The sequence below is a fragment of the Neovison vison genome, chromosome 4, assembly GCF_020171115.1.
Source record: "Neovison vison isolate M4711 chromosome 4, ASM_NN_V1, whole genome shotgun sequence".
Taxonomy (NCBI): Eukaryota; Metazoa; Chordata; class Mammalia; order Carnivora; family Mustelidae; genus Neogale; species Neogale vison.
The window spans coordinates 210,983,821-211,008,082 of NC_058094.1; the positions used below are offsets into that span (position 1 = coordinate 210,983,821).

Genomic DNA, 24,262 nt, shown 5'->3' on the forward strand with positions numbered 1-24,262 from the left:
GGGCACCCGGATGGCTCAGTTGGTTCAGTGCCCGACTGTTGACTTTGGCTCTGGTCGTGATGCTCAGGGTCGGGAGATGGAGCCTCAGGTCGGGCTCTGCACTGGGCGTGAAGCCTGCTTAAAATTCTCTCTCTGTCTCTAAAATAAACAGACAAATAAAATGATCTTGGCTGGATTCATCCCTAGAAGGCAAATACAGCTTCTCCTAGCAGTGTGGGCTGTGAGCGCCACGATGTCCTCCTGAGACTGGAAACCCCTCGCCCCAGCAGGTGTCTGGGTCAACAGCCGGCAGAAAACTTGCAGCACACAGCTGGCGAACAGCTGCCCTTCCTCATCCTTTTCTTCTTCCTCCTTTCTCTCTCCCAGGAGCCTCCCTTCCCTCCACTTCCTTTTTTCCTGTTCTCTGTAAGATTCGCTCCTTCTTTTTCTAAGTCTTCTTCTTCTTCCCCAGTCTTTCCAAAATGCAGCTCAGGGAAATTAGGAACTTCCACAAAATGAGTCACATTGACTGTAAATAGCTAATAATGTCTTAAAAAAGAGGGGGAGCTTAGGTCAAAAGCAAAATTCTCTGCAGGAGGAAGGCGAGATTTCCTCCGACAGCTGTCCGCTAAGGGGCTACCTCGTGGTCAGCTTAAACTTGCAGTACTCCGTAGCCATCAGGATGGTCTGTTATGCTGCAGTAACAAATAGCGCACCCCCCCCCCCACACACACACTTCAGTGACTTAAAACAGCAAAGGCTCAGTTTCCACTCATGCTACGTGACTAGCAGGGTCATCTGGTGTTTCTGCGTTGTCATCGTCCTCACTGTCCAGTGCTCACACACCATCGGCAGGTGGCTTGGCTGGCCTTCCTTTATCAGGGTGGGAAGCCGTCGTGCTCATTCAGGGAGGGAAGGTGCTCACTGTTGAACAGTGACGCAGTCCACCAGCCCTCCTGGCGTACAGCCCGACCTCACATACCCGCCCCAACTGTGGCATGTGCCCCCCTGCAGCGCTGTAGGCTCGGAGGCAGTGTTCAAGGTGGGAATTCTGTTAAAAGCAAAGCAGGACAGGTTTGGAGAAGGGGATGGGTGCAGAAGTGACCTGCCCCTGCCTGCACTTACTCTGCTTGGCCAGCAGCAGCTCTGCTACCATGCGTGAGGTTCTGACCATAACGCCTGGCTCTCTTCACCTGCAAACGATGGCCACGGGCGGCAAGTCTGGGCATTAGTTACCTAGAGATAAAATATTCATGGGAGGGGATGTGGCCTGATGTGGAAAGTAATGGAGGCGTATCAGTTCGGTGGGGAGATGAGCCAGTGACTACCTTTGTGGCCGATGGCTTTCTCCTATCGTACCGCCCATGTTTCTCCCGACACCCATTCATGACTTACTGAACACTTGCTCTGTGCTGGACACGTTAATGCTAAGCTTGGGTAGCATAAATTCAGCTGATATGCTCTCTGCCTTCCAAAATCTCACAGTCTAACAGTCAAAATACATTCATGTTCCTTTTCATAAGATGTTAGATATTTACTTTTTGGCAATGAATACATAAGGCATCTGTTACAGAATGAATTGTGTCCCCCCCCCCCAAAGTCATCCCTAACCCTCAGTGTGACTGAATTTAGGGAGACGGCCTTTAGGGGGGTAGCTAAGGTTAAATGAGGCCATAAGAGTGGGGCCCAAACTTGATGGGACTGGTGTCCTTATGAGAAGAGACAGCAGAGAGCTCTCTGCATGTGTGTCCAGAGGAAAGACCGTGGAGGACCAGAAGGTAGTTCTGTGCAGGCCTGAAGGAGAGCTTCCAGCAGAAAGTGATCCGGCTCCTTGATCTCCGGCTTCCAGCCTTCTGAACCACGAGGAAACAGATGTCTGTTGTTTAAGCCCCACAGTCTGGTATTCTGCGACGGTGGCCTGAGCCGACTAGTCTGGCATCCATTCTAAATTTGAGGCCCTGGGCTGGATCCACTCTTTTGTTTGTATGATATCATTTTTGTGACAAATAATGACACCACATGCACGTGTGACCCTTTGTGGTCTCAGGAGCTTTTCACTTTTATTCTTGAAGTCAGCCTTCCACACGCTCTCCTGGGTTTCATAGAGCAGTTAGAAGTATCTTCTAGTCACGGGGGAAACCAAATCCCAGGGAAGTGGTCCGCTCAAGGTCACGGTGGCTGGCCCTGCTGAAGCATGACATCGGGTAGGTGAGGGAGTCTGCGGATGTGGCAGGAACTTGATCGCGTGTGGAATCTGATTTGCACTTTCGGACGGAGACCATTATCCCCACCATGGCCTGCCTTGTTATTGAGGAAAAGAGAGAAATGCACTTTTCCTGTCCGTTGGAACTATTGAAAAGAAAAGTAAAACAAAACAAAAATACCAAACAGCAGTCTGATCTCAGTCTGTCAGTTTGTGCTGGGTCTTGAGGTCGCTAATTCCCACTTTCCCTTCTTGGTGTCATCTCTTCCTTCGTAGGCTCAAGGTTGAAGTGCTCCCTGGTCATTAGCTGTAGAATGTGACTCCCAGAGATGGGGGCATCTCAGTGTCACTGGGGTGCTGTGGTATCCCCTCATCTCAGAAGGGCTCGCTTCTAGAAGTTTCAGGGCAAGCTGGGACTCACAGACTTCACACCAAGTCAACTCCTGCCCTTTCTGTCTGGCCCCCAGAGGTCCCATTTTTGGTGACACCCTGGAGGCTCTTCTTTGAAGGCTAGCAGAGCCCAAGGGCTGGGGGTTGGGGGCAGCAGGGAGGTAGGAAGGGCAGGATTTGCTGTTGGTGGCCTGAGGTCTGTCTCACTTCTCCCCGCCCTGTCCCCCTACCTCTCTTCCTCACTCTCCCTGCTTTGGGGTTTCTGTCTCTCCAGCCACATCCTGTTTCCTCCCTTTGTCTTCTTCTGGATTTCACTTTGAATTATAAGTGGTGATGTGGAACTCACCTTCTCTGGCTGTTGACCTGAGGCTCAGAGAGACAGAAGGATCTGTCCAAAGGCAGCCAGTTGAAGGCAGAGGACGCAGAGGTCCTGGATACAGGTGGGGCCATATGCTGCCCCGTCTGCAAGTTCTCCCCTTTCCCCTCACACTACCCTCTGAAGGCCAGCATGGACCCCAGACAGAGGCAGGTGGCAGGCGGACAGCCATCCCTGCTCCCTGCCTCCACTGCCACACTCCTATTCTCTCTCTCCCTGTCCTGCTTCTGCGCCGGAGGCACCGCTGGCTTCAGAATTTCCACTCTATCAAAATGCTGGAGGTGAGAGTGACTGATGAAATCACTTATACTAAGATAGAGTTTGTGAGAAGACTTCCAGCAGGGATGGCCACTCATGTCCTCTCCAGCAACAGCTCTAGGGGGCTCGTAGTGTTTGCTGGAGGCCTGTGTTGAGAAGGATTCAGAGGTTGGTTCGGTTGCATGCAGAAGTGATGACCGTTGAGGACACTGGCTGGTAGCATGCGTGCTCTCTCCCTACCTGGGGGCATGATCCCCTCCAGAGGGCTCTGCTTTGTAACTGCAGACAGAGCCCTGAGTAGAAGAATGTACCTCTGGTGGTTGAGTTTAGAGATCATGGAGCTGGAGAGAGAAGCTGCCGCATCTGTCCCTACTTACGTGGGGGCCTCGTTACAGCCAGGCTTCCCCTCTGCCGGCTTCCAGCCAGACACACGGAGAAAGACCCAAATGCCAAACTGCATTTTTATTATTTTTTAATAAACTTTATTCTATATTACAAATAGGTTTTTTTTTTGTTCTGAACTGCAAAATAGGAATGCCTTATATTTACATACACAGGTATACAATTAATTATAACAAAGGTACAGAAGCTTGCCTTTACCAAGTTACAACTGGGCTCCAATTTAAATAGCATAGGTTTCCTTTTTAAAAACTTTATTTTTTTAAATCTTTTATTTTTTTAACCTTACTAGGATACTCTTTGTTAAAAATCAAAACCAGAAGACCCTCTTCCTCTAATAGATCCCATCCGCCTATCTTTGAGGCTCATTGTAACACTGTTGTCTAAAGATATGTTTTGCTTTGTCCTAACCAAGGGTCAGTGTTCAAGGTGGGAGCTTTATGGAGTCAGAGGTGGGCCGGGGCCGGAGGGGGGGTGACCAGAGCAGGAGTGACCTGCCCTACTTCCTTCGACATCCTCTCACCGAGTCCTCTGCCTGTTCCTCAGACCACCCATGCATCCTTCCCTGTTTCTCCTCTTCCCTCTAGCATTGGACTTGACTCTGGGTCATGTGACCAGGCCAGACACTGCTCCCCCTATGCCTCGGCTCACTGAGCCATTCTCTGTGGGTGGTACACTGGAGTTGCTGGTTACTGTGGTGCCTGGGCAGGACCCTGCTGGAAGAGATGGGCTGGTCCTTACCAGCTCAGGTGGGGGCGGGGGGGGGGAGGCCAGCTGCACCCACTCCTTCCTGTCCATGTCAGGGTTTGGGAGGTCTTGTTCTGGGTCAGCATTGCCATGGCATGACCAAGCAAGGACCTCAGGCCTCAGGGATGCCAGACCGAGGCAGGGAGTGATGGGGGGGAGGGTCGTCTACTCTAAAACACAAAGCCATTGGTTTCCAAATGGAAACAAGATTCTTTGAGGTAAACTAGCTTTTCTTTTTAAAGAACGGAAGGTTTAACGAGCCAACAGCTGGGGAGAACATCAGGGGAGGGAGGAGGAAGGGCAGCACATGAGACACATAGTGCATCTCAGTCATGGGCCTGACCCTCATCTGTTGGTCCTGTCTGGGAAGCGGTCGCGCTTGGTTGTGTCCTTTGTGTTGCTCTTTAACTGTATCCTTGGTTTTGAATCCCACTCTCGGAAGGGAGCCCTTCCAAAATGTGCTTGAGTCATAAGATCAAAGATACTAACAAAAGAACTAATTCCAGTTCAAAAGAAACGGAAGGTGAGCTGCTTAGAACGAGAGTATTTGCCATGAGCGTTTGCCCTCTCAGGGGAGGGGACTGGGTCGCTCCCTGACCAATCCTGAACTGGGAGTCCCTCCAATTTGAGGGAAGCTGATGGGGACTGCAGAGGGGCTCAGTAACACTGGGGTGGCCCAGAGAGCCAAGGCTGGACAAAGCGAAAGGGGGGTGAGGAGAAAGGAAGGTGGGGCACACCCGATGGAGGGCATATGCCCCCTCTGCCCACGTCACTATCTCTGCCAATGAGGACAGAAACCTCTTTTCATTTATTAGGGATCTCGTTTTGTTTAGTAGCTTTGCTTAGCTGGGGTAGTCACCTGTCTCCTCACAAAATTTAACTGGGACTCCACTGTTAAAGTTGTATCACCTTTACAACCGAAACATCCTGTATGTTTTATAAAGTTGGATACTCCCCCTAATTAAAACGAAAACAATGTTGTCAGGGAGCAAAGACTTGTTCATTAAAAACAAAAGTCTTTCTTCAAAGTCTGAAACTTTTACTATAGAGATTCCTTTGTGAATGGAAGGAACGGTCTTTTTCTCGGTTTTCTGGTGGAGGGGCTTTGCCACTCTTGGAACCATGAGGACAGGGGCTCCTGGCTTCCCAGCCTTTCCCTGCAGCTGCGTCTCTGGCCTGTCCCATGGCTGTGCCTCAGCTTCCCACTCTGTAGCGGCTCTCACTGGCTGCATCTGTGGGAGAAGAGGGGCAGCATCGCAGCTCGAGCCGTCAGAGGTGCCCGGGAAGCACCACAAATATTAGCAGCCATGTCCACGCCTGGGCAATATCCTGACCCATTTTTTAAGAACAGGGGGAGCCCCTCTCCTCAGCCCCAAGGCTGGCCTGGCAGGTCATAGGTGAAGAGTTTTTTCCTTCCTTTCAGCAATTTGGACTTGACCTGGGCTCCTTCCTTAATCTCCAATGCTTAACATAGACAAACAAAAAACCTCAAACCCCAAGTAGACAGTCCACGTACAGGTTAAAGAAAAAGGGAGGGGGCCGCGGGCGGAGTCAGGGGCCTCAGTCACCTGTCTTGGATGTTGACAGGAGGCATGGGGAGTGACAGGAGGTCCTTGACGTGAACTAGAAGAAAGAGGAAAGGCCAGGGAGGAGCCAGGATCGGCCTGGGGCAGGGTCTTCTCCCGGGGACTCTGGTACGTGGAGGATATGCTTATACTTGCCTCTCGGAAGCCTTTCAGAACCCTGCTGGGACTGCTTGTTGGGGCAGCTCACCCCTGGAAGGGCCATGAAAGGGGTATCCCTGGGCCTCCTACCCGCAGAGCCTCCCTGCCTCTTCCCCTCCCTCCTTGCTTTCTGATTGGTGGAAATTAACTTTAACCCTCGCTAGGTTAAGTAGTTGACTTCACATCCTGTGAAGCCAAAGGAAGTGTCCCCTAATTCCTGAGAAAGGGGACAGACCGAAAACAGGACTTTCCCTTCTAGGGCAAAGCACGTGGTGGTTGAGGGTGCTGGAAACATCAGCAGGACTTGCCTCTTGCAGTGGAGGCTGCTTGGGAAATCATTGCTTGGGGCTCTTCTGTTGGGGGATCCCCAGGGCCCAGGTGGGACTGGGGCCCCTAATCTCTCAGGGAGGCAGTGCTGGGATGGTGACAGGGGCCTAAAGCTGCCCGGGGAGGGGATGCTGTGAAGTGTGAGGCTCCCGTACCAGGAAATAAGCAGCCTTGGGGCAGAGGCTCCGTGAGCAGCAGCTGCAGGCGAGGGGGACGAGGGGGACGACGGGGCACACTCGCCTCTGCGGGGGAGGGACGCTCTCAGAAGCCAGACATGCAAGGGGATCACGAGCACAAGGATCTCGGGGGGGGTGGGGGATGCTGGGACAGTACCTCGACATTAGCCTAGGGCTGCGGGGAGAGGCCCGGGCCCGAGTGGACTCCCGCTCCTGCCCGGCACAGTCCTGGATAGTCTGCTTCACTTTGGGATCATCGACAATGACCTCCCTCCCAGACCACAGTCCTGCTCACGCCTTTCAGGCTTGACTCATTGGCCAATGGGCTTACAAGAGGGAGGCTCTAGGGCGGGCTCTGGGTGTGGGTGCTGCTCTGGGGTGTGACTCTACCCTGGCCTGGAGACACTCAGGCAGTCCTCTGCCCCCAAATTAAAACTGCACTGAAAGAAGGCAAGAAAAAGTATTTTCCTGAGGAATTAACTGACACAGTAGCCAACTTCACTTATTCACTTACTGGCACTCTTTGCCATTACCAAGAAATATTGGGGTGTCCCCTTATGTGGAAGGACGAAGAACGGTAAAGCCCACACGTGGGGAGACCTGTGCTCCCCGAGAGCAATGACCCACCTGAAGCCATCTGTCTCAGCCTCTCTCCGTCCGTCCTTTTAAATTCAGGACCCTGTAAAGCTCCCTCTCTTCCCGCCACCCCAGTTTTAGCCCATCTCTCTCCTACATTCAAAATCCCCATGTAACCTAGGTCAGTTATTCTGTGTGATCTCCCGGCGCCATTAGGAGCCTGGTGGTCTCAAAGGCTAGAGGGTGCAGGAGGCGGTTGAAGGGGCAGGTGAGACGAGATGGGCCTTTTCTCTCGTCCTCTCTTCCAGGGACTCAAGAAGTTAAATAAAGATTCCACCTTAAACAGAGTTATGACCCGGCAAAACTGCTGGGGAGGGAGGCCTTGAGGGGACCTCCCTCCCCCAGGACCAGTTTGCCCAGCTCCCTTCTCTGCTGTGTGGTGGTCCCCGTACCCCTAGGGGCAGCTCTCGGGGTCTCTGGCCTGCCAGGGGGAGACTGGGATCCCAAGGGGAGTTTTGGAAAGAACACGGGGAGTGAAAGACAGCTTTCTGATTACTTAGAATCCCATGTGTACCAAGAATCCAAGTGGAAAAAATAGAAAACGAAAGGAGAAAGGAAAGAGAATTTTTGGTGGGGCAAGGCGGGTGGCAGCTCTGGGTGATTCTATCCTGTTTCTCCAGCCCAAGCAGGCCTCAGAGACTTCGGGGGGAAAAGAAAGAAAGAAAGAAAAAAGAAAAAGCCAGCAGCGACCACCCCCCCCCACCCTAGCAATTAAAGTAAAATCTGCCCCAACCCGTTCTCCAGGAGAAAAGAAAGCAGGAGACTGTCCTCTCCTCTTTCTTCCTGACGTTGAGGTCTCTCTGAGGTGTCTGAAGTTTCTCTCATGACAAAACGGGGCAAGGGCAGGGCAGGGGGTGGGGTGGTTCTGTACCGACAAAGGAACAATAACAATAATAATAATAATCCGGTAAAAAATAAAAGCTCCAGCAGAACCATGATAACAGTCTTCTTTTCTGCCTGTTCATTTTTTCTAACTGTGCAAAACTTAAAAAATAAATCATACACACTCACTCACACATGCGCGCTCTCTCTCTCTCTCACACACACACACACACACTCAGCTTCCACTCAGCGAATCTGTGTTAAATATGTTTGTGTTTCTCTCCAACTCAACCCCTCATGTGTGCAAATATCTCTTAGCGGCCATGGTGCCTCCACCACCTGCCTCCCATGTGCTTCCTCTCTGGTCGGGGCCCGGGGCTTCTGGGTTGGAAATAAACGGGTCAAGGGTAGAAAGCCCATGCTTCTTCACCTGGCACTTCATTCACCAAAACCTCTGGTTATTTTTCCTCCTCGATGTGTATCTTTCCCCCATTCTCCTCTTTCCGAGGCTAGGCTACTGGTGTTTTGTCCCCATCTGTCCTCTCCTTGATGCCACGTGCTGCTCTGGTGTGGGTCACCTTCCACCCGGCCTCTAGTTGAGTCCAGGCCTCCTGCGGCCACAGAGCACCCTCGCTTCCTGCGAACAGGTGACTCTCCTTCCCCCCACCTGCACTTAGCACAGAAAGCTAGTGTTGACATGTCCTGAAGCTGTAGAACCAATGAGCAAGGGAGGAGATGGGAATCACTAGAGGGTCCCCTCCACAGGACTAAAAATCCTTTCGAGCTCTCTGCCTGCTCCTGGGGCACACGTGTGCGCACACACACACACACACACTCACATGCACATGTGCACGCAAGCTCACACACACACATACTCATCCAAAGGGGCCAGGTTCCTAAAAGTATAGGGTGCTCCATGGGCTTTGCTGGAAATGGAGTGGTTCCTTCCCCGTTCCAACTGGGGCTCACTTGGAGAGGATGACAGGGATGGATGTCTGATGCTCAGGGAGCGAAGGCAAGACCGGAACCCTCTCTCCCAACCACACCTTGGATGATGCTTCTCCTTGTGTCCCAGAGCCATGCACAATTAGCTGCCAGAGCTGCCAGGAGAGAATCCCGCTTAGGGTGGGAAACTGGGCCCGGAGGCAACTAAGGTCCCTTCAGGATTCAGGTTTCGATGACCTTCCATGAGACCGTCTCTTACCACAGCCCCTGCTCACCCATGTCTGAGCACACATTTGCCTGAAATGAGAGATCCAGAGACGGAAGGACAGGTGGAGAGACAGATGCCGGGGCTGAGGTCTGCTGTATGTCTCTTCTTACATTGTCGGCTAGGTCCTTCAGCTTGAGTCCTTGGTCCCTCCCAGACATGGCGAGCTGGGGGCTGAGTGTGGCTGGCGTTTTGGTTTGTCTCCGTGGGGCTGGGCTTGAGTGTGGTTCTCTCTGCGATGATTGGGGAGGAGGTGAGGCAAAGGCAGTGACTAAAGAGGCAGCAGATGGTAAAGGAGTCATTGCCAAGGAGGTCTGGAGAGTCCAGTGACAAGGTCATCTGCATAGCAATGGCATAGGGCTCTGCAGGGGGACAGGGGCTCGGCTGTCCGCCCCAGCCTTCTATAGAGTTCTCAGAAGGGGTGCTGGGGATGGAGCCAGTGAAGGCGGCCGGAGGTAGGATCTCCTAGATATACTCTGCGTTTTCCACTGACCCTAGATGAGCGCTGACCGAGGAGAATGCCGGTACTTTCTCTAGACAGCATCGAGGATCTGGCAATGGATGAGGCCTAGGACTATAGACGTGCTTCATTTGCATTTGGGGGTGAATGGAAAACAACACATTCTGCTTCCAGGGTGGGTGTGACTCTCTTTCCCTTTCTCCCCTTCTGTGGGACGTTTCTGCTGCTCAGAGCCAGACTAGAAGGTCAGGAGGGTGTCTGCGGTGGCATGTAACTGCTGTGTCTCCTGTCTGGCTTTCCACAGGCTGGAGAGGGGTTGGAGCAGGCAGGTCCTGAGGAGCACTTGGAAGGACTCCAAGAAGACCGCAGGGGGAAAAGGTGGCCTCTGGATGCCAACCCAACAGGTGAGAGGCGGCTCGAAAAACACCTCCCAACTCCCCTTTCCCAACCCCCATTTGCCATGTGCAGGAGCTGTGGCCTTTCTTCTCACACTTGCAACGGGACCACACCCTGGTGGATCCCCTTGGAGATGGAAACGGGGGACAGAAGAGAGCCAGGTGATGTCTTCCCAATGAAGATAATACTGAGCTCACTGCCTCTTCCCTAGACCAAGGTTCGGCCCAGGGTGGGAGGTGGAGGAGCATCCTCTCTCCGTGGCTTGTCCTCCGTCCCCGGGCCCTGCTGCTGATGTCTGCGCTCAGCCGGGAAAGAAAGCCCCTCTGTCATCTTCTGGCCGGGTCCCTGTGGGAGCCTGGCCCTCTGGGACTTGCTGAGGGGCGGTGGCCTGGTTGGATCGCCCTGGCAGAGCCCCAGAGAGAGAAGAGAGGCAGGGAGGAGGGAGAGACAGAAAGAGGCGGAGAGAGACAGCGCTGCTCAGGGGATGCTGCTGACGCCAGTTGGAACTTGCACTTGGTAAAGATGAAAATCTAGACTGAGGCACGGCTTGGTGTGTCCCTCCCCCCAGGGGCCCTGGAAGGACGGTTCTCAGCTGTCTAAGCTCATGAGGGTTATGACTTGTTCTAGTTTGTAGGCCAGTTTCTGCTTTCCGCACTGGTCATCGTGGTCCAGAGGTCCGAGGATCTGTGGAAGGGCGGAGAGTGGGGAGGTTACTGGTTTATGCATCCAGGTTTCTGTTCTTAGGGTGTGCACACACAGGGCGAGTGTGGCCAGGCTGCGGAAGCCACGTGCACACAAAGATGCACACGTGAAGCCGCTGGGTCTGCGGGCAGCCTGGCCTACTGGTGGAGAGGCGTGGGGGCGCTCAGGTGTGAGGTGCGGCGTGTGGGTACCCTGGGGTCGATGTGCACAGGGGTCTCACCCACCTCAGCATGTCTGATTCAATGTGTGCCCTCTGCTGCCCGCATTGGGCAGCCGGCCGTGGGCAGACACCCCCGTGCAACAATGTGCTGGGCCCTCCGGGGTGAGCAAGCACACAGCCCCCTACCCCGTCCCCAACGTGAAGGGTGGCACCCTGGGTCTCTGGGGAATGTGGTCTCACAGATCCTAAGAAATCCCACCCCTGCTTCCTACAACAGCTTATCTTCCCCCAACAGCTCCCCAAGAGCCCACACTGAGAAAGCCACTTGGCTTCACTTGCACATTAATGAACAAATACCCCTCCGAGAGTTCTAGCTCATGCTTTCCTGGTCGTCAGCGGTGATCATGTCTGCAAGAGCCTTTTCTGAGATCAGATGGTTGGTGGAGGACAATGACGGTGAGGACGTGAGGGAAAAGAGATGAGAATTTGATTCAGACTCTGGGGATGTGGGACTGAGTAACAGACCTGCCAGTTTCTAGGTAGGTGACCGGGAGGGGAAGAGGAGGCCGAAGGCTTGAGAGGAGGCTCTGCGAGCTTTGGGTTTGCTGGCCCGCTTCACCAAACCCGCTTCTATTTAACTGGGTGACCAAGATGGAGTCGCCGACTTCTTCACGGGCCAAGAACCACCAGTTACTGGCACCAACATTTCATGAAGAAGGGACAGGTTCCAGGGCACACGAGTGTCCTTGTAGACTCAAGGGCAGTGCTTCCAAGATGAGGCCATTGTACCCCGTACTCACACATTCCATGTCGTCCTTACTTCTCTCATGTGGCCACGGACAGGGGAAAACCTGGCCCTGGACCAGCACTGGCCCGCAGGCTGGTGTCTCGGGCCCTCCAACCCCAAGGAAGCCACAGCTGGCTTCCCCTTCACCTGAGGTTTCCAGCATGACGCTGCTGCTGGCCTGCTGGGGCTCCTTCCTTAGCTGGGGGCTCCTAGACTCTCAGTGAGGAGTCAGGAGGAGGCAGAGAACCGGAGGCACTGGCTTCGGCTCCTGTTACTACCTTGCACTCAAGGAGAAGAGGTTATGCTGCTGCTCAGATACGGGGAGCCTCGGTTCTGAACCCACTTGGGCTTAATCTGCGTGACAAAGAGACCTCCCATAAGCACCTCCCTACTGGCCAGGAAGAAGGCCGACCCCAGGGGAGGCTTTCCACCTGGGAACATAGCAGATAAATAGATCCCATTCTGCTCTGTTCTGTGTCTGTTGCGATGCTCCCCGCTGTTCCCTCTTCTCCGCCCCCACCATGCCGGTCTGGCCTGCCATGGGAGGGGGAAACTGCTTATTTAAAGAGAATTCGATCAGAGAGAGAAAAGGGAAAAATAAAAGAGAGGGACAAGCAGGGAAGAAATAAGAATTTGAAAAAGAAAGAAACAGATACTTTTTCTAAATATCTGAGACTAGGGATTAAGGCGGAATTAACAGACTGGGACCCTTCTCCAGAGCACAGCCCCCCAGTCCAAGGTGGCAGGGAGTTTCCGCCAGCAGCGGTGGGGGGTTGTCTGGGGTTCCTGCCCGGGGCTCTTGTGCACAGAGGCTGCTACAGGCGGGGAGATGTCCTTCCCGACAGGGACCGAGCTGGCTCACCTCCTCGCTGTACTTGCCCACGTAGGAGAAGATTTCCGAAAGTGCGCTCATGGCGTTGAATTCATTCATGTGCATCCGGGACTGCTCCGCCAGGTACGCGTTCATGTCCTGGTCGCTGATGGCCGGCATCTTCCCGATGTCCGAGTAGTACCTGCCAGGGGAGGGAGAGGGGAAGCAAGGAGCTGGAGCCATGCAGAGAGAGGACAGGAGAGATGGGAGCTCCCAGCTTGATGTTTGGGCCAGTGGATGGCAGGGCATGGTCCCCAGGGGACCACGGGGGAGCTCTCTCCCACCTGCGCTTCTGGGGCTGGCCCAGGAGAGCCCTCGGCAGCTCTGGGTACAGGGGGCACAGAGGGAAGGGATGAGACGCCGATATGGCCAGAGGATGAATGGGGCTGGGAGCAGGAGTATGGAGGAGCTGTCCCCTGCGCCGGCCTTGTTCTCAGCTACCGAAGAGCGTCCAGTCCGTCTCTGTCCTTCTGACCCCTCCTCCCGCAGACGCAAATGCTGCCCTCCACGGGGCCCGAAGGCTCTTCCATGCAGTTGCTCTGCCTCGATGCCCTCCCCTCCCTTGGGGTCACCCGGGAGGAGGGCGGGGCTGGGGCTGCTTGGGGAGAGGCTGGCAGAAGGCAATCAGTCACTGTCACTTGCAGCTGTGCACCGCTGTCAACTGGTTAATTAGATGCCAGCATTTACATTTTTAATTTGTGCAATTTGACATTTTACGCAGCAAACCCCAACTCTTCCGCCAGAGGGGAGCTGCGCAGTTTCCTAATGAGGAATGGAAGGGCCCCGGTGCCCCAAAGATGCCCATGGCCCCCTCCCCATGTGCTGGCTGGCTGTGGGCCATGTGAAAGGGGGGCCAGGAACCCACAAACACAGGGGGGCGTCAGGGCATTGGGGGCACCCCAGCGGTCCTGGTCACTCCAGCTCAGCCTGCACTGAATGCCTAGGGCTTCAAGCTGGGAAAAGCAAGCCTGAGAACCTGAAACAGAGGAGGGAACAGAACCTGGGACGGTCGCTGGGGATGGGGGCTAGGCTGAGGCAAGTGAGGCATCCGGGGTGCAGAGTTTTAGGCGAGGCCCTGTGTACGCGCAGGTGCCTATGACAGGCCTCTGGAGTTCCCTGGACCCAGGGCTTGATCAGGCGAGGGAAGGGGCATCCTCAGAGACTCACCCCTGGCCCCTTGGCCTTGTGTCACTCCCAGCCTGGGTCCCTTGGGGCACCCACCATGAATGCAGAAGTCCTGTGCTGTCCCCCTGCCTCCCCCGATCCCTGCCCAGGAGTCGGGTGACAGGCCGACACAGGGGTCACTCGTGTGTTACTCCAGCCATCACGCTCAAGGGCCTGCAGTGGAATGACAGCTCAATTTGCTGCCAGAGCATTTCTGGGCCGCTGAGACCAGTGATGGCCACCCTGCCCAGAGCCGTAGCCTCGCTGACTGCGGACCTGTCGTTCCAGAAACCTTCCGAGGGAGGCAGAGGAAAGGAGATGAAATCCCCGCGCTCTGGCAAAGGAAGGGGCCGGTTGGAGGGTCCCTCCTCGACCTCAGAAACCCAGCCCCACACAGACACACTTGCCAACTGCTTTGTTGAGCTGATTGCATTTTGGCGGGAGGTCTGGGCCCAGCAACAGGAACTTAATGAAATGGCCTTTCTCAGAGGAGCCGGGGGACTCTGATGAAGCCGTCCTGCCCCCGGCCGCACCCGGACTTCATCCTTCACATCCTTCCTCCGGGGTGGGGCCATCCGTCCCCCTGGCCTCATGTTCAGAGCCCTCCGTTTCCTGTCCTGTGGCATCGTGGCTCCATCGCTCCTTCGGACAAGAGCCCACTCTCTTCCCGGCCCATGGCCCACCCCTCCACACCCTCAGCTTCCTCAGGGTCCTGGGTATTAAATGACATTCCAGGTAAAAATGTTCCAGCGGAAGACTCGACTCATTGGCAAGCTTTCTGGAATGCAGTAAATGCCGGTGTTCCATTTTATAGTGGAGACCCGGGGCTGCATGGGTGGCTCCCGACCTCACCCCTCCCAAAGAGATGTGTGCTGATGTCTCCTCATGGATCCCACACCTGCCGAGCTAACTGTGCTTATCGGGCTGTGTAGTCAGGTCCCATTGGTGGAAACCATGACCTGGTAACCTCCCTGGCTTCCCCACCGCCAGCGACCAGGCCGGGCGCTACAATGCCCGGGTCCGCAGCTCTCTCCCGACAGTGACACTCTGTCACCTGTGGGTGGTCAGAGAGACTGACCGGGATGAAAACCCAGGTCCTCACCGACAGGACAGGACTGTCATCAGATGCAAAGACACCTGCCATTTCCGTCACCTGCTCGTGAAACCCCTCACGGGCATGTGGATGGCCTGTCAGGTTCTTTGCATGTAGCGCCCAGGCTCCGACTGCAGCCTTTATGGTCCCTGCGGTGCACCAGAGCCCCGGTCAGGGAGCGCTGTCTCCATGGAACTAGCAGGTGCCCAGCCCCCCGTCTGTTCAACATGGCTTGTCTCCGTGTGTGGTAGATGCCCAGGCCATTTCTCCAAAGAGAATATCTAGAAAGTGTGTTCGTGGGTGAGAAAGAGAGGGAGGAAGGGGGTGGCAGTGGAGTGGGGTGAAGGCAGGGCTTCCAACCTTTCCAGTGGAAGAAGCGGGTGGCGGCCCACCTGGATGTGCTCTACCTGATTCCAACATCAAGGTCGTGTCCGCATCAGCAGACCAGTCTCTCCACTGTTGCCTCCATGCCGAGGTCACTCCCCTGGACCTGGGCACATCTGTGGCCACACACTAGTCCATGAACAGATCAACTACACGTCCTCACCTTTGGCAAGTTTGGATCAACTGAGCCAAGTCACCAAGGGTAGCTCTACATCTTGGATGAGGTGGGACTTGGGGTCTCGCTGACACTCTGCCTGGTTCTTGACCCCAGCCCTGCCTGGGGCTAGCTGGGGCTATGCCCACCACCCCCGGCCTTGCCAGCACCCCTTGAGCCTGATAATGACCTCACTCTTGATCCCCTGGCTGATGGGCAATTGCTTCCTTCTCGACTCCTGCTGGGCTGGCCTTTGCTCTGGGCTCCGCCATGGAGAAGGCTTATTGATTGTGAAGAATGCAATTATGCCCCATTAATGAACTTCACACAAGTGTTCTTATCAGTGGGCTGTGAAGTGAGGAAGGGAAAGGTCAGCCCAGGCTTCTGTACTTGAACTTCCTTCCATGGGATTTCTGTCTGCAGGTGAGCCCCTTCAGAAGGGACTGGTGCTCTGAAGGTCCCCCAAGACCCGCCTCTAGCTGGCTGGCCAAGGCCACACCTGCTGAGGAGGGCTGGGTCCTCTCACTGGCCCTCCCTCGCATTCCTTGCTGACTTTGCTCCTACTGGATGGGATGCCAGTACCCATGGTGTCCCTGGGGAGCTGCTATAATGGCAGGGCCCCAGAATGCTGAATTTTCTGCTGTTGACCAGTCTGTAACAGTCTAGGTTTGTGGGCTTCTGGGGGATGGGCCCAGTGTGTGATGGAGGGTGTCTCATCTCTGCCATTACGATGGCTCTAGTGATCGCAGAAGTGGTCTCCAATGCCCTGAACTCTTAGAAGAAGAGAGTTTTGTCATCCCTTCAAATGCCTCAAGGATGAAGGTGTAGACATGAAAAATGCTTAGAGCCTGATGTTCTGATGTACAGACGCTTGACTTACAAGGCCCTACACCAAAGTCTCTTCCTCTGAGAACCATTCCGTGACCTCTCTGGGCCCAGTGGAACCAGGCTCTCACTCCTGGAGCCTCCCTATTACAGCTCACGGGGCTGTGGAGCACCTGTCCACAGGGAGACCACCGTGGAGACCCACGTGTCTTCCTTGACCACGAGAGCCACAAGGGAAGGATCAAGTGTAATGTATCCTGAGGGTCCCATACACTCCTGATGGAGACCGTAAATGTTTGACCCACGGATTGATGAATAAGTTAATGAAATGTCTATACTTCACCTCCACTATTGCTCCCAGGGCGAGCTGTCACAGTTTTATATTTTGAATGGATGGCTTCCTTAGGGGGCATTTTTAAATATTCAAGATTCTTAACCTTTCTCATGCTGTGATACATGATAGATGATATCCAAACGTGTGGCACACCCCTGTCCAGTTCCAAGCGGGCCAGCAGAGGTGCCACTCCACTCATTCCTACCCGGGTGCACCTGCACTCGAGTGCAGGTGAGAGCGGCTAATGCTGCGAGAGGAGTGACCTTGACGCTCTTCCAACTTAAAACGAGAGGAAATCACCACCCAACATCATTTTACTGATCTTGCTAAAGAAACAGAAGCTACGACTGCTCAGGACACACTGTTCATGGCGACAACACCGGTGAGTTCTGCTAAGATGAGTGTAGTGGTTGATTGAAACAAGAGTCCCTTCTCCCCTTCTCTAGAGGTGGCCATAAGCAAAACCCCGGGCACTCTGATGGAGACAGCAGAGACTGGGGGTCTCCAGTGGGGCCACAGACCATTAGCACTGCAAGGTATTTGGAGACAGGGATGGGAGGGGAGGAAGAATGGGATGGGATGACGGAATTGGGGGAGGAGGAGCAGATGAAGAAGTTCTAGGAGCTACAAGCCAGCATAGGTGTGATAGAATGATCTAGGCTGTTCAACCAACAGAGTCAGTGAAGCCTCCGGAATCCACATGCTTCCTACCTGCTCTGTAGAGAAGACCAGCTGGGGTAAACCCTGCTTCTTAGCTGGGATGGGACAGAAGGCCCTCCTCAAATGTGTGTAGGATGCCGTCTATCGCAGCGGGTCACTCAGCCTGGGTCCTAGGTGGGCTTTCTGCAGGCTCAGGCAGTGACGTCACAAGTGGGGGAGCCCTGGCCCCCAGGCGTTGGGTTCTACCATCATTCTTCTGGACTGCAGGCTGCCAGTGCCCTGGCTAGGCTGGGGGAGGCGGGGACCGGGCTCCCTGTGGGCCACGAGCGAGTTCTGTGCATCTAGGCTTCACCTTCCAGCAAGAAGATGAGTTCGGATGCCAGGCTCCTCGGGCAGTGACCGTGAAATCAGTCCATCCATCATCAAACGGGGAAGCATTCTAGACTCGATCTCCAGACCTGTTCACACTGTCTCCTAATCCCTCTGTCTCTGTACGTCATCCCAGAACGAGTGGAGCAGGGTTTGGGTGGGATCTCAAGCTAGTGAAAGATGACTGTTCCGAGAATGCCACTGGTTGCTAAGAAACTAACAGGATAAGAAATGGAAACCATCGAGCCACTCCTAAAAATAACCCCATGGACAAGGGTTCCTCCTGACCTGTAGCAGCTGCATGACATGGATTTCATTTAGCACCAAGCAGCAGGAAGGCCATTAGCCCTGCGCATGCGTCCTTCTCACCCCTGACTCGCGAACTGTGTTGTGGGGAGAGCCCTCTCTGCAGATGTCTTGGCACTGCCCTCAGCCCCCCACATCCCTGCTTCCTTGCTCCCTGCCTGAGGTCCCAGAGCGGTGCTGTCACACCAGTGCCCAGGTCCTCCAGCCCAGAGGCCGCCTTTTTCCTCTCTTTGCTGAAGAGCCGGGAACCACGGCTTGTTTCCCGCAGCTCTACTGTCAGAAGAATGAGCCACCATCTATCTACGTGAGGGAGGTAAGAGCCTCTCCTTGAGGCTCGCACATAATCTGAAACAAGGACAAGAGAGCTCCCTCTCTGTTGGCTGGCAGGGATGCCCATCACATGCGTCAGCAGGGAGAGGTGGGGAGGAGCTCAAAGAACAAGGTAGGGAAGAAGAACAAAACACAGTCCCTTTCAGCAGAGCTATGTTACTGAGGTGGCCGGGACTCCATGCCCTTTCAGTTATTCCCTCCTTACAAGAGAAGGCAGTTTTCAAGTATGAAGATGGAGATCGTCTCTTTGCCATGAGTGAAATGATACTGTTCATTTTGTCTCCAGTAACTAAATCCAGAATAATTTCTGGTATCCTTTACTCTTAAGAAAGGCACCAAATCTGAGCTTTGCTCCAGATATTTTATTTTTAAGCCACATGGTAAAAAGAGAAAGGGACTTTAAAATCAGGACTACCATGTGGAGTTGTACAGGTTGTTCACTGCACAAAGGTGCTTGGGCTGACAAGCAGACCATCACTCAACAAACCATGCACCCTGTCCTGGGGTTACATCCTCCAGCAGGAAAGAGCACTTTCCCTAATTCACACAGGGGCACCATATAGGTTACCCCAAAAGTATCATAAATAGCAGAAAAATGATGTGGGAGTCAGTTGAGTGTGGGAGTCAACTCTCATTTTGGCCAATGAAGTCATCTTGGGCTGATTACTTAGTTATTCTGAATGTATATTTCTTCACTCTCATGGGCAGAAAATGAGGTTATAATCCTGTCCTCTTATATCCCAGAGTTACTGGCATGAATAAATAAAGCTTTGGCTGGTTGCCTAGCTCAGGTACTTGGTATGTGGTGCTGATTGGCCCAGACAAACCATTGATGTTCTTTACCAGGAGTTCACGGTGCATGAAGATGGGCTCCCCAGCTCCCCAAGACGGGCCCTTAAGTCACAGGACATTGCATGAGACAATGATCAGATCAGGGCTACAAGGCTGAGAAAGCACGTCAAGAGCTCATCTTGGTGGAGTCAAGATCTGGGGTGGTGAGAAGTGTCAGAGTGACAATGACATCCCTGCTGGACATGGGGAGACTTGCTGGATGGACAGGGGCAGATGGGTAGAAGACTCCAGAATTTCTGTGCCAGATGTCATTTAGTCCCTCGAAGGTTGGTTGGTTTTGTTTTGTTCAGGTGGGGATTAGAGCAGGAGCTGTATTTCCTTCCTGGGCCTGAAGGCATTTCAGCCACACAAGATCTGGGGCCCTCCATGCAGGGAAGCAGAGCCCAGTGGCAACCTCTGGCCAGGATCCCTGGGGTCTTGTTCAGCGGACAGTACCACTGGGCCCGTGGGGGTGTGGGCATCGCAACCACAGGATCAGGCGTTGCGAGTGACCCGTCTGTAAGCACCAGCCCATTCTGGAGGGGACGGAACCCCGCATCAAGGGCAGTAGTTCTGCTGCGGCAAGGGGCCCTACCGTGGCTCCCAGGCCCAGCACTCACCTCTCTACCCAGTTCTTGTAGCTGGGGATGTCCTTGGCATAGAGCAGCTTGTTGGAGGGGGAGTCCTTGCCCAGCCGGTGCTCGGACGTAGAGCAGGAGTCCATGAAGGTCTGGGCCACCACGGAGAGGCAGGCGTCCGTGATGCTGTTCTTATGGATGTCGAACACAAACTGCGGGTTCTTGATCATGTTGACCCAAAACCTCAGGGGCAGGCTGTGCAGAGGGAAGAGGCAGACGGTCAGAGAACCTAGGGCGGGGGGCTGTGGTGTAGCCCGGAGAGTTGTCCGGAAAAAGAGAAAAGGCTGGAAACACACCGTTCTTAAGCAAAGCCTGTGCTTCTGACTTACCTGACAGGAAGCTGAGGATCAGCAAGGCTGAATAATCTGCCCACAGCTAGAATGCTGATGGCCCCGGAGAGGGCTTGATGCCTGGCCTGCCCTGTGGCCCTGTAGGCTTCCCTGCTAGCCCAGGGCTGGGGGCTCAGAGGTGGCCAGGATGGAGTTTCTCACTCTAGTCTACTGTCTGCCCCCTATGCTGGATACAAGGCCTCTCCAGGTGGCAGACTGTAAAGAATAACCTGGAATATAGGCTTCATGTCTTATTCTCTGCTGTCCACTGTATGACTTGGAAGAAGGCACATTGGTTCTCCCTTCCTGGGAGTATCAGCTTGATCCCACATGGTACAGGCCCTGGGCTGGGCTCTTTAAGTGTAGCTAACTGATTCCTCCACTCGGAGCTGGCATTCACAGAAACCCACATTCACAGCCCTTCAGCCGTTCCCTCGTGTCCCTCCTCCCCCCGCCCTCTTTCTTGTACTTAGCACCTACTGCATACCCAGAGCTAGGCTGGCACCTGGAGATACAGTGTGACTAAGGCACATCCCTCTGCCCCCAAGACACCTGCACTCTGGTGGGTTCGTGGGCATCAGACATGTCATCAAGTGCTCTGAGAACTGTCAGTGCTAGAACCCAGGGACACACAGGGTCTGATGTGGGACATAGGGACATGTCATCCAGTCTATTTAGAGAGAAGCATCCAGAAAGTCTTTGCAGAAGGAAAGACACTCCATAGTCTAAAATTTTAGAGAAGCACAGGTGTTCCTGAGCTGGAGGAAGCCTGGAGAGGAATCAGCTGAAGCAAGACAAAGCGGGGATAAACCAGGCAGTGTGACTTGGTAACAGCAAGTCACTGTCCGTGTTGCCAGAACGGGTCCCAGGGCATCGGGACAGGCTGCCCACCTGCTGCCTTCGGCCGCCCTCTGCTGCCTCTCCTGTTCCGGGGCTTCCAGGCAGCCCCCCAAGATGCAGATTAGGAAGCAGGGTGGCACCAAGCAAAGGCTTGCCTCTTTCCCTCCCTCTGCCCCTACCTGCTCACCACCTGCCTTTTGCCCCGAGTTTTAGTGTTTTGGCTGCTGTCCTCACTGCTGGGAGTAGTTACAGTGCTCCTGGGTGTGTGGTTTGGCTCTTAGAACTTAAACTCTCTGAACTACTTTCTTCAATATGGCGAGCACGATGTTTCTATCTATCATCTCTTCCAGCGGCCATGACAAATGCTAAGAGACACAAAGACCGCCTATTCAAGACTGCGCATCAATCAACAAATACTCCCTTCCCACAAAGTGTGTGGTGCGGGGCTCCGGCGGGCAGCGCTGAGCTCTAACCGCGTTAAGTGGCGCTCCTATCAGCCTGGGAAATAGGGACTAGGAAATAGAGAGAGAGCACAGAAAATGGCGACACACACTGAAGGGCCAGGTCCTTGTAGGTGCCTGGGGAGACCACGACAGCTAAAATCAGAGCTCTGGATCACGGGCTGTCACACCTGCCCACGCCCTCCTGTTTCTGGAGGTCCCACTCAGAAGAGGGACACGGGGGTGTCTCTGTCCAACACGCTGTTGTTTCTCCCAACACTCTCCTTGCTTCGGCCGGCGGTGCTGACAGGCAAATCAAACAGGGAAGCCAGGGCACCACACCGAGGCTCCTGCCTAATGAAATATTAGCATATTATTAACATTAGTGGTGGCACTAATCTCTGGTTGATTGCAGCCACTCAGGCTAAATGAGCAGGAGGTTTATTTCAAAGAGAAAAGGTAGGGGGATTGTCGAGGAAGGGGGGCAGAGGGGGAAAAGGTGAGCTACAACTTCGGCTGGGAAAAAAGAAGTCCTTGTTTTTCACCTGGGGACAAGGAACTCTAAGTCTGCATGCGGATGTCCCAGTTCCCGGAGGAACTGCTTCTGGCCCAGGGAAGTGAGCAGGGTCGGGGGCGTACGTCCTTTGGAGCAAGAATCGGAGCCTGCTGCTGGCTCTGGTCCTGGCCTGGAGGTCCTGGTGAGGACAGCAGGGTACTGGGGAGAGCCGGTGTGAAGGGAAGGCCGGCCCCACGCCAAAGGCATTACGGCAGCCCTGGAGGAGGCCTTACCCCAGCAGGAGGTATGGGCTGAAACCAAATGGCTTAGACACCATCTCAGGGAGGTCTGCTTGCACTGCCCTAGGAGGGTGGATAGGGGTGTTTGGGAAATACTGCCTCTCCCCAGCCAGGAGGACCAAGAGCCAGGCGGGGCGGAGCACGTCACGTGTCCTGAAGGCTGCTGACATTCAGATGAGGGGGTCAGTAAGGCAGGCTCCCTGCCAGAGGGAAGCAGATTGGGAAGGCCAGTGACACGGCCCTCGGAACAGCTCAGAAGAGTCAGGGTCGAAGGATGGGCAGAATTCAATGCGGTCTGAGCCAGAGGCGGGCACGGAGACACACCAGGCCTGGCAGGCCCTTCCACAGGGAAGAGGCTCCCCTGCGCGCTCCCGCACTGAATGAGGAATCCAGATTCTCAGAGTCTGTTTCGAAAAGGTTGCAAGAACTCTACAGTGGAAGATCCTCTCTCACCCGAAATCAATGTGGGAGTAAACCCAACTCCTTAGTGCGTGGTCCAAACTTCTGTTCCTGCCTGCCTGCTTTTCCAATTCCGGCAGAGACAGCACTAATCTTCAGGTGAGAGAGATGAGAAGCCAGAGCAGATGACATGAAACGAGGCTGTCATCTGTCTGGTCTGGGGCCACGGGCTGGCTGTGGGCATGCCTGGTTGTGCCCCCAGTGCCGGGCCCCTCCCAGCAGTCCGGAGCCGCTGGTTGGGCTGCCTTGGAAGAATGTTCTGGGGAACGACGACCTGGGACAGGGGCTGTTTAAAAAGCTGCAGGGAGGCGATTCTGGAATGGATGGGACTAGATATAAGACGGCCTTGCCTAAGGTAGAGGCCTCAAGTAGAGACCGCCTTGGCCTGGCCTCGTCATCAAGATTTACTGAACCACCGCTTTGTTCAAGGACAAAGTTGGACACTGATGTCCAACTTTGCAGCTGCAGATGGAAACCCAGAGCATGCAGTGCGAAGGGAGAGGGGCGTAGGGGTTACAGAGACACGGACCACAGTGGAGACCCCTAGAGTATCAGGACTCAGAGAACCCGGCTGTCTCGCTGTCTCAGAGATGGCCAGAGCACAGACAGGAAGGTCTCTTCCCTACAGGGAGTTTGGAAGATGAGTCTGGCTTCTCGAATCGAACAGAAATACCTTTTGTTCACCTAGATGACTGCATGACAGTCACTGTTAGGTGCTGCCTTTTTGGGTCGTTGCCCTCACGGATCTTCTCCCATTGCACTGGCCTCCCTGTTCAACCAGCTCCCTGCCTGTCTGTCACCCACTGAGGCCAGGGGCTGGGCCCGACAGTGTCTGCGCACTCAGCGTCGGGAGAGGTGAGAGCGGAGGTGAGCGCCGAGACAGGAGAGGGTGGGGAGGCTCAGAGCCCGCGCTGAGGGGGGGCCGGGGGGGCCACGGCCGCACTCACCAGTTGCTCTTCCAGGTGTGGCGGACATGGGGGTCATGAATGCCGTGCTTGTCGGCTTGCTCGTCCAGGAAGTCGAACATGTACTTGATGGCCAGGGGCAGGGCGGAGCCCCGGTGTGCCGTGCTGAAGATGGTCTCGAAGAGGTCGTCCACGAACTTCTGCAGGGTGCCCTGTGCGTGGAGGGGAAGGGGTTCAGACACAGCTCTGCCCAGAGAGCTCTGGGGCTGGGTTGTGAGATCTGCCCAGTGGACGGGTTGGAGGGGAAGGGAGGACGGCGTGCAGCCTGGCCCGCCTGGGGGGAAATACGGTGAGCTCGTGCATTATACCCCCACCGGCTTCCTCTGTCTCTAACAGCTTGAACTCTCCCCTGCACATGCAAAACAGACAGAAAGCTGGTGATTGGACCTAAGGAGACCTTCATCCGTCAACGCGATGGGTTAAACGCGGGTGGGGTTAATGCCCTTCAGTGGTGTTACTGTAGCCCCTTTCACGCAAGCTAATGAACAACTCACTGGGTCACAGCAGACAAACGCAGTCTGCCAGTCTGCTTGAGGCATTCCTCACTGGTTAGTGACACACACTCTCTTGGCTTTGCCCAGAGCAGGCTGGAGGCCAGCTGCACGACTGAAAGGCTAACCATAGGCACACCGTGTCCCCAGAAGCGGGACTGGAAATACAGCCCGGAAAGTCACCAATGAAGCCCCATGTTCCTCCCTAGGGGTGGTATATGACACCTGTGAG

At 54.6% G+C, this 24,262-nt stretch overlaps 1 protein-coding gene across 1 annotated transcript in view; it reads right to left on the reverse strand.

Moving 5' to 3' along the window:
* Positions 1-3,671: 3,671 nt before the first annotated feature.
* The window catches only part of PLXNA4 (plexin A4), a 426,564-nt gene continuing 405,973 nt past the window's right edge, over positions 3,672-24,262 (reverse strand). The window contains exons 29-32 of the mRNA XM_044246582.1: positions 23,522-23,691; positions 19,694-19,906; positions 12,615-12,765; positions 3,672-10,787 (exon numbers count right to left, since the gene is read on the reverse strand). Of these exons, the coding sequence (XP_044102517.1) occupies positions 10,692-10,787; positions 12,615-12,765; positions 19,694-19,906; positions 23,522-23,691 (630 nt within the window). The 3' untranslated portion in view covers positions 3,672-10,691. The remainder of the gene's footprint in view (positions 10,788-12,614; positions 12,766-19,693; positions 19,907-23,521; positions 23,692-24,262) is intronic.